Source organism: Nematolebias whitei, chromosome 16, assembly GCF_014905685.2.
Source record: "Nematolebias whitei isolate Nwh7 chromosome 16, NemWhi1, whole genome shotgun sequence".
In the NCBI taxonomy this organism is placed as follows: Eukaryota; Metazoa; Chordata; class Actinopteri; order Cyprinodontiformes; family Rivulidae; genus Nematolebias; species Nematolebias whitei.
In genome coordinates, this window is record NC_056513.1 from 7,065,797 (window position 1) to 7,075,974 (window position 10,178).

Here is a 10,178-nt window from a genome sequence, read left to right on the forward strand (position 1 = left end):
TATTTTCTATGGTTCAGGTGTAGTTTCTATAGCCCAGGTGTAGTTTCCATGGTCCAGGTGTAGTTTTTATGGTCTAGTTGTAGCTTTGTGGTCTGGGTGTAGTTTCCGTGGTTCAGAGATTAGTAGTAGTAGATTTTCCAGGTGTAGTTTGATAAATCGACCCCACCCCCAATAGCAAGTTTAAAACTGGTTTTAACATTCAAGCATTTAATAAATGTTTCCAAATGAAGAAAGCTGGTATCAAAACAAGAACTGGGGAGGATTAATCAAGCTTTTATCCTACAGTGAATTAATTTTATGAAAATTAAACCACACAGTTTGGATCTAGTATCTACCACTGGTAAACTTTTTAAATAAAATACTATTCAATATGGCCACCACAACTAATCTACCTTAGTATATACAAAAATGTCCATAACTGTCGGTTTTACAGATACTGAGTTGCAGTTTGGTGTGGTAGTAGCTGAAAGTCATTCACAACACACAGTTTGAACTCCAAACAATTCACTATAATATAATATATATTATATATCTAATTTAATTATATAGTTAATGGTAAAGTTAAAGAGCCATCATCAAGGCTAAACTGACAATCTATTTTATATTTTATATAGAATTTTAACTTTTTCTGTTTAAATTTCTTTTTCTTTGCAGATCAGTGGTCTTTTAAATTAAATGGTAGGATTTGGATTAAATTTAAAAATAATAAAAGAGTTTATTGATGCACTAAATTCCCTTTTTATTGGAACATGTAAAGCATGAAAATAAAATGTCACTGATTTAGAAACTTTAAAAGCACCAACCTGGGCACCTCTTAAAGCTAAGGTTTTCATCTTCAGAATCAAGATCAATTATTTTATTTTATTTATTTATTTATGTCTTTACTTGGTGTGTCTTTGTTTTGGTTGAGGTTCGCTCCTGTTTCCAAGGGGAAACTGAATTTTAGATCAAAGACGATCTTTTGTTCATACAAGGAATTTCATGAATACATTTCTGTAGTCTTCATTTTAATTTTTACTGGAACTTTTTTTCTGACAAGCTGAGCTTTTTATTCATTCAATTTCTAGTCTTGGCAACGCTCAGGGATTTTATTAATGTTGTGATGTTCGTGAATAATTTATAAACACTTCCATCCACGATACTTAGATCAACAAGTGTTAACGTGAGGATTGTGACTCCTTTCATAAATGTCTTTTGTTAACAAGGTTTTTTTTACCTTCCAAGTAGTCAGTGGGATAACTGTAGAAGTCGGTAGTCTGGAGAAAACGGTGCAGAATTAGAATGCATGGAAATTTAAAAGGTAATTGTGAAAATAAGATGTTTCTGCAAAGGAATAGATTAATAAATAACACATTCAGTGCACTGGTGGAGCGATGATAAACTAGCACAACTTAGTGGGTTCTAATTTATTTATTTATTCATTTTTGGTACCTTTCATTCCAACTTCTCCCCCTTCGCAGTTTTAGTCTCCAAATTGAGCCTTATTAAGGTAACTGGCCCACTCAGCTTCTCAGAGTTTTCTCCAGGACATATGTGTTTTTTTTATCCTGTTTTTAGAAGCTGCACTCTTTTAGCAGGAGACAGAGCTAGAAGGTCTGGTTTTAAGTTTCAGATCTGCTGGTTCTGATCTTTACAGCTAACTTTTTATTTAGAATGTGTGATGATATTTGAATTATAAAAAAAAGAGAGAAGTGGATGATTCTGGAGGGACTGTAGAGAAGACAAAGAGAAGAACCAAAGTAGGGGAAGTGATAAAAAAAAAAAAATACCTTTACATCATCAAAAGGGTTTAGTGCTAAATGCAAAGGTGGTCGTAGAAAATTTGTCCTTCCTGATTGTCCTCCATCACAGAGCCAAGAGGGGACTTGGTCTGTCTCTCTTGTGAGTTCAATAACGTGAAAAATACATTTGGTGTCAACTTCCATGTTGGTGTGCCACTGCATCTAGATGTAAGAAAGCTCACCGTTGAAAATTGGGTTGCCACATAAAAATCCAAGATGACCAATGCCATATGAAAACTGGCCACCTCTATCATTGAGAAAACTATGTCTTCCAGGTTTTAAATTGCTTAAAAGTATAGTTTCCTCAAATGATTGGGGTGGTGGCCAAAGATGAATCCATGGTGGCCACTCCCTGGCTCCACCGTTGCACCTTATAGTGGATAAAATGTCTCCCTCTGCTCACTCTGAGCTGCCTTGGACAGGCAAAAAAAATAAATCACTACCCGTTCTCCACAGTGTAACTCCTACCGACTTGAATATCTTGCACCAGAAACATTAAGGTTTACTTCCATTCCTCTGTTTAATTCCATTCCTGAAAAACATCCATCTCCAAAACTCCAAACATTCATAATTCAAATCCCTCCGCGATGGAGAACAGTGGTGTACCCCTTGTTGTCCTTTGTCGTGGAATAAAAATGGAGAATTGGAAATACCCTCTCTGTCCATCAGTGAATGTTGTGAGCTGAATATCTTGAAAAATAAAGGAGTTGCCAACTTCCTTTTTTGTGTGTGGCTGCATCTAGATGTAAGAAAAGTTCATTTCAAAAACTGGGTTGCCAAGTCAAAATCCAAGATGGCTGCCACCATTTGAGGAAACTATGCTTTCTAGTTTTGTTTATTCCTTAATGGTATAGTTTCCTCAAATGATAGCCAAAGTTTAATCTATGGTGGCCAAGGCCACCATTGGCCACTCCCTGGCTCCAACATTGCACCTGGTGGTGGATAAAATATCTCCTTCCGTTAGTCAGGATCTGTCACTCCGCACCACCTCGTACAAGAAAACAGAAAATGCTACTTCTGTTCTTCAACACAGTGTAACTCATACCCACTTAAATATCTTGGATTATAAATATGTAAGGTTTGCTTACATTATCTGTTCAATTCCAGTCCAGAAAAACACTTATCTCTAACACTACAAACATTCACTATTCACATCCATCAGTGACATTTGCGTACCGCTTGTTTACAATTATGTTACTGTTCATCCATCCATCCATTATCTTTTACCCGCTTCTTCCTTTTTGGGTCAAGGGCATCATTGGTGCCCATATCCAGCCATCACAGTGCGAGAGGCGGGGGACACTCTGGACTCCAGTCCATCACAGGGACACATAGAGACAAACCAGACAAACAACCATTCACTCTCTCACTCTCACCTAGAGACAATTTAAATTTACCAATCAGCCTAACATGCATGTTTTTGGTCTGTGGGAGGAAACTGGAGTACCCGGCGAAAACCCACGCAGCAAAGAGAGAACATGCAAACTCCACCCAGAAAGGCCCTGGGCCGGGATTTGAATCGGTGACCTTCTCGCTGAGAGGTGGCAGCTCTACCAGCTACGCTACTGTACCACCCACTTATGCTACTACTATACCCTAAATGCTAAAGTCCCTCTTACACACAGTCTCTTACCAAACCTACAAATTATTACCATTATTTCTAATGACACTACCTTCTTTAAGCCCAATTATCCTGATCATTAGACTAGAGCAAGATTTTAAAGTTTTCCAGGATAAAATGAGTCTGAATATCTTGTTTCTATTACAAAGTGTATTTAGAGCAGAGGGCCTGTTTCAAAGCTTAAGAAATGAACTAATGAATGAATGAATTAAGCTTTATTCACATCAATACCATACCATACCATTATTTGTCATTGTTTCAAGAACAATGAAACTGCAAAGCCAGAGTTTGTTTGCTGTCCATAACATGACACACACATATTGCATGTAAATAAAAAGTTTACAAAGTAAGTAATAGCTTTTAATGTGAGTTTTCAGGAAACGTTTCATTTTCCTAAATTAATTCCTAACATGAGCCGTTCCGCTGAGAGTTAGTAAAACCAGGTTTAAGACAAAAATCGCACTCAGAGCTGCTTAGTCAGCGGAACCTTCTCCCTCGTCCACACAGGTACATCCCTAAGTGATTTCTCATGATCAGTCTATTCAGACAAACGTAACGAGGCATCAGATAAAGCCGTCTAAATCCCAGGAATGTGTGCCAACGTGTTTGATGCTCATTTCAAAGGAAGTGCCTGCGCACGCTTCAATGTGTCGGGGAATCTTCCGCTCTCCTCCCCTGCTACTGTACCCCAGATTCCCTCACATCTGAGCTGTCTGCTTCAGAGGGGATGCCTCGTCTGTTCTCGCAGCCTCGGTTCTGTGAAGTGGTTCTCCTCTCGTGCTATTGGCTCAGCAGGAGCCCGCGCTGCAGGCGGCGTGATGCCTGAGCAGCCTACGTGACGTCACAGTCTGTGCGTTGGCGCCGCCGCGTGGGGCTCAGGATTTTTATTCCTAATCCAGGGCCAGGAGAACAGGATGAGGTCATGATGCCGTTAGGCTGGTGGAGGATGGATAGATCTTGGCTTTATAGAAACACATAGATGCTCCTGTAATGGAATTAAACTGGTGAAAAGAAGAGCTTAAAGTCTGACACCATACAGACTGAGTGGCATAGACCAAACCTCTGAGAACATAAATACCCTGAGCTGATCCAGCCGTGTCTCTTTGGAGCCCCTTGGTCTGAAGGTCACTCACTTTGTGAGTCATTCAGATTGTCAGACCATCGTTTCCCCACAGAACCTGCTCAGAGACGAACTGTTCACCTTCCAGTAGTTTTATTAACTCAAACAGCTGTGGGAAGTTGGTGTGCCCGTCCTAATTTATCTGTTTGTTAACAAAATTCAAAGTAATTCTTTCAGCTTTTCCCTGTTCGGGGTGTCCTCCTCCTGTGTCCTCTGCATCCTCTGTCCTCGCTCCAACTACCTCCATGTCCTCTCTTACTGCATCCATATATATCCCCTGTGTCTTTTTCCTGGCAGCTGCATTTCTGACATCCTTCTACCAATATACCCACTGTCCCTCCTCTGGACATGTCTAAACCACTGTCCCTCCTCTGGACATGCCCAAACCACTGTCCCTCCCTTGGACATGTCCAAACCACTGTCTCTCCCTTGGACATGTCCAAACCACTGTCCCTCCCCTGGACATGTCCAAACCACTGTCCCTCCCCTGGACATGTCTAGGGGAGGTCCAAACCACTGTCCCTCCCTTGAACGTGTCCAAACCACCGTCTCTCCCTTGAACGTGTCCAAACCACCATCCCTCCCTTGGACATGTCCAAACCACCGTCTCTCCCTTGAACGTGTCCAAACCACCATCCTTCCCTTGGACATGTCCAAACCACTGTCTCTCCCCTGGACATGTCCAAACCACTGTCCTTCCTCTGGACATATCCAAACCACTGTCCGTCCCCTGGACATGTCCAAACCACTGTCTCTTCCTTGGATATGTCCAAACCACTGTCTCTTCTCTGTACATGTCCAAGTCACTGTCCCTCCACTGGACATGTCCAAACCATTTCAGTGTGTCCTCTCTAACTTTATCTCCCAGTTCAACCTGTGTTGTGCCTCTGATGATCTCATTCCTAATCTTATCCATCCTTGTCTCTCCTAAGGAGAACCTCAACATCTTCATTTCTGCCACTTCCAGTTCTGTCTCCTGTCTTTTTGTCCATGTCTCTGTCTCCAGATCATGCAACATAGCTGGTCTCACCACTGTCTTGTAAACTTTTCCTTTGACCTTTGCTGACACCCTTTAGTCTCAAATCACTCCTGAAACTTTTTTCCATCCACTCCATCCTGCCTGGACTCTCTTCTTCACCTCTTTACCACATTCCTCACGTTCCTGGACAGTGGACCCCAAGTCCTTGAAGTCCTGCACCTTTGTGACCTCTGCTCCTTGTAGCCTCACTGTTCCACTGGCCTCCCTTCCATTCAAACACATGTAATCCTGTTTTCTATAAACCCATTTTCTTTGGTATTTTTTGAATCAGTTCAACAAAAGAGCCGGTGACAAATTGTGTGTTTGTGACAGTCGGTAACGAAGAGACGACAGATCCAGTTTAAACTTGAACTGTCCTGTTTTGTGGTTCAGAGTCAGAGTTTCTTTATTTGTCACGTGGTACATATGGTGGAACGAAATTGTTTATTTCATCGTTGATGATTCATGGATCAGAGTTAAATGAGGACTGGATCCAAATTTTAGCACGGTCTTGTTCTGTAATCTACAGTTGCAGCTCTTAGGACGGCCATCGTGTAGCCAGCAGGGCCTCCTTAGGACTGCTCACTTGGTTCCTGCTGTGACTGCCAGCATGTGAAGAGCCTTGCTGTCCTCAGTTTGTCGCTCGAGTGTTGTTTGACTCATCAAAGCCAGAACGTGGCGACGGGCTCAGAGCCATCATTGGAGTTTGTCTCCCAAGTGGTCGTGGGGACTCAAACTCTGCATGAAGTTTGACCACACAGCCTAAACTGACTGCAAAGATATTTATTTTCCTGCTGCGGTCTCTGGAGCAGGAGGGGGTTGTGTATTTATTAGTCATTCAGTGGTGCAGGAAGCTGTTGCACTAATCTTTCATTTGACTTTCTGCTTGAGGCAGCAGGAGCCGCCTGAAATCTCCAACAGATTGTGCCGGGTGTGTGTGTCGGAGTGTGCGCACACACGGTTTGTGCTAAACAGCTGTGTGTGTGTGAGGGTCCATTTTAAATTAAATTAAAGGCTTCGAAATAACAAATTAAGAACAACACGTCACATGTTGTGGGGAAATTATTTTCAGTAATTTAATATTTTGTGTAATTGTGATTAAAAAGCTGCCTTCTGTCGCTGTGATAACAGGAACTAAAGCTGCCGTGTGTTCGTATTCTGTTCTCTGACCGGGCCGCCTCGTGTTTCAGGAGCTGGGATGGTCGTGGACTGGGAGCAGGAGACAGGCCTCCTCATGACGTCTGGAGACGTTCGGATCATCCGGATCTGGGACACTGACCGAGAAATGAAGGTCCAGGTACTGAATGTTTTAATAAAATTTATTTTCTAAAGGAAAAAAACAGTTATGTTCATCTTCTCTAGGTTTTTAATTGTGAGCGTTTGGTACAAGTGACCAGCGAGCCATGTGGCCATGCCCAGATTCTTTAAGATCACTGTCCTGTTCAAGTTCAAGAATCTTTATTATCCCCAAATTGCAGTTCGTTTCACAGTCAAATAGGCACACAAAAACATCCATACTACACAATAGAGTTGCATTCGGGCCCAAAAAATCCGACCCGGCCCAGCCTGTAGCCATCATTTCTGAACCCCACCTCCATTATTTCTGAACCCCACCAGACCCGAAGAATTAACAGTAATTACAGGTTCAAACCCAAAAAAAAAACATTTTTAATTAAGCTTTGACTGCTTATATAGTTAACGGCCGGCGGACGTGCGCAGCTGAGTAAAAGGGGAAGAAGATCAGAGCTGAGGGGGTGTTTGTTCTTTCGTGGCCATCAAAGCGCATTAAAGCCATGCTTCTGCCTGCATTCTGCATTATTCGGACATGGGCCCTGCTTTGGGATCTCACCTGTTTGGGTCGTCGGCCGCACGTGTCCGCTGAGTGCAGTGGCTGAACGTCAATTTGGGCGATGGATCGCTTCCTGGAAGCATAATCCCATCTGAAGCTTTAGCTTTATTCTACCTCTTTCAAGGCCGGTCAGTTTGCGGTCAAAAGGCCGCGTGCGGATGGTGATAGTATGGCAAGCCATGTTGCCATATAATTGGATCGCCAGCTGCGTGCGTCCGCTGACGCAATCAAAAGCCTGACATCGACCCGCCCTGCCCATCCAGCACATATAATGACCCAGCCCGGCCCAAATTCGGGCTGGGTCGGGCTTCAGGCCTGGGTTACAAATGACAGCTCTACTACACAAGACATTGAGACATTAAAATAACAGTACAGACGTCATCATTGTTCATTGAGAAGCCTGATCGCTACAGGATGAATGCGTTTTTCATTCTGTTCATCTTACATCTGGGCAGCAGCGTCCAGATGGAACAACTTGAACTCACTATGGAGTGGGTGATCAGGATCTGCCAGAATCTGCCTGGCCTTGTTCACTGGCCTCGCCTTGTGAGGTTCTGTGGAGCTGTCTCAGCAGTTTTGCTGCACATCCTGACAATCCCAGAAAGTTTGTTCCTGATTTTCATGTTAAAAGTCCAAATCAACAGATGAAGGTAAAAGTTAAGAAACTCAATAAAACATTTTTATAAAAATAGAATCAACATTAAAACCACGGAGCTTTCCACGTTCATCACTGTGATCATGTCTGTGCACATTATTTTATTGCCCACATCGTTCTCGGCTCGCTTTGTGCCCAAGCTGCTCTCGGATTTATGATTCAACCCACCGGTGTACATTTTTGAAATAAACATTTTTGTCTGGACCATAACTTCTGATCCGCTCAAGATACTTAAATTTAGTTTAAACATATGCATCATCACAGAACGGAGAGTCATGCACATTTTTAATTACCCTAGCTTTAAGGTCAAGGTCAAACATTGTACAAGGTCTTTGCTTGTCTAGCCATTGCTGTATAATAGTTTGTGCCGTATTCGGTGGTAAATAATTCTTCGGCATGGATTTTAGACCTGGATATTTGGGGTCTGTAGCTTCATATGTTGTTGTTTTTTTGTTGTCAAAGTTCACCACTGGCTCTTTAGATTTTACAGAAACTAAATTAAGAATGATTTGAAGCAGGTTAAAGATTTTGTCATTTTGTAATTAAATACTGAAACGCCGGTTACTGCCAGTTACTAGCTTTTCAGCCCTATTAGTGACTATTATTAAAAATTATTGTACTCATCCCTTGTTCTGCCCCTAAAACATTAGTTGTTGTTTTTTTCTGTTAAAGTCCCAGTAGCTGGTTTGAAACTCTGTAGCTTCAAAAACTAAGTGACCTTAGTTTGAAAGTGCGATCAAAAACAAGCTGAAGGTTCTTCCTCTCCCTCGCAGCAACTGTAGAGCTGGACTGAATAATATTTACTCATCTACCAAGGACATCTGTTTGGTTTCAGTACATATTATTAATATATTATACAAATCAATAAAAAAAATAAATACGAGAGCAAAAAATATATATTAAAGTCATTACATGAGAATTTTGCTAAGGTTTAAAACTGCCCGCTTATAACAGATTAAAAAAAGGTTGTGCAAATTTCTAATGTTTATATTGATTAATTGTAAAAAAAAGTATTTTTATTTGGTATATTGAAAAACTGAAAGAGTATCCGTGTCTATAAAAAGTATTCACCCCTTTGGATGTTTTATGGTTTTATTGCTGTTATAAATCGGTTGTGGTTAATAAAAATTGGCCTTCTTTACAAAAGAAAAATAAAATTACTGCTTCAGTGTCAAAGTGAAACCAAATTTCTCCAACGTAAGACCAATTAAATTAATTTATGTAATGTAAAACAAGTTGCATAAATGTTCACCCGCTTTAAAGTGACTGACCTAATTCAACTCAGAGAAAATGTTATAAAGTTTAAATCATGGGATGAGGACAAAAAGATTTCCAAGGAATTCTGTTAAACCCGTAATCAAGACATGCAAGGAATATGGGGACATGTGTAAATCTACCAAGAGCAGGCTGTCCTTACAAACTCTGTGACCGTGGAGGAAGGAGAAAACCACCAAGACACCTGGACAACAGTTGCTGTATGCTCAGTCTCTCACAAAGCTCTGACTGGTGATGAACTCCGGCAACAGTTGATGTATGCTCAGTCTCTCACAATGCTCAGACTGGTGATGAACTCCAGCAACAGTTGCTGTATGCTCAGTCTCTCACAATGCTCAGACTGGTGATGAACTTGGGCAACAGTTGCTCTATGCTCAGTCTCTCACAATGCTCAGACTGGTGTTGAACTCGGGAAACAGTTGCTGTATGCTCAGTCTCTCACAAAGCTCAGACTGGTGATGAACTCGGGCAACAGTTGCTGTAGGCTCAGTGTCTGACAAAGGGCAGATGGGTGATGAACTTGGGCAACAGTTGCTGTATACTCATAGTCTCTCACAAAGCACAGATTGGTGATGAACTCTGGCAACAGTTGCTGTATGTTCATTCTCTGACAAAGGTCAGACTGGTGATGAACTCGGGCAACAGTTGCTGTATACTCAGTCTCTCACAAAGCTCACACTGGTGATGAACTCGGGCAACAGTTGCTCTATGCTCAGTCTCTCACAAAGCACAGACTGGTGATGAACTCGGGCAACAGTTGCTGTATGCTCAGTCTCTCACAGAGCACAGACTGGTGTTGAACTCGGGCAACGGTTGCTGTATGCTCAGTCTCTCACAATGCTCAGACTGGTGATGAACT

The 10,178-nt window shown here is 41.8% G+C and overlaps 1 protein-coding gene across 2 annotated transcripts in view; it reads left to right on the top strand.

Moving 5' to 3' along the window:
- The window catches only part of rptor (regulatory associated protein of MTOR, complex 1), a 196,939-nt gene that overhangs the window by 181,466 nt on the left and 5,295 nt on the right, over positions 1 to 10,178 (top strand). For both annotated transcript variants that reach the window (XM_037689604.1, XM_037689605.1), the window contains exon 30: positions 6,731 to 6,837. In XM_037689604.1, coding sequence (XP_037545532.1) covers positions 6,731 to 6,837 — 107 coding nt within the window. The remainder of the gene's footprint in view (positions 1 to 6,730; positions 6,838 to 10,178) is intronic.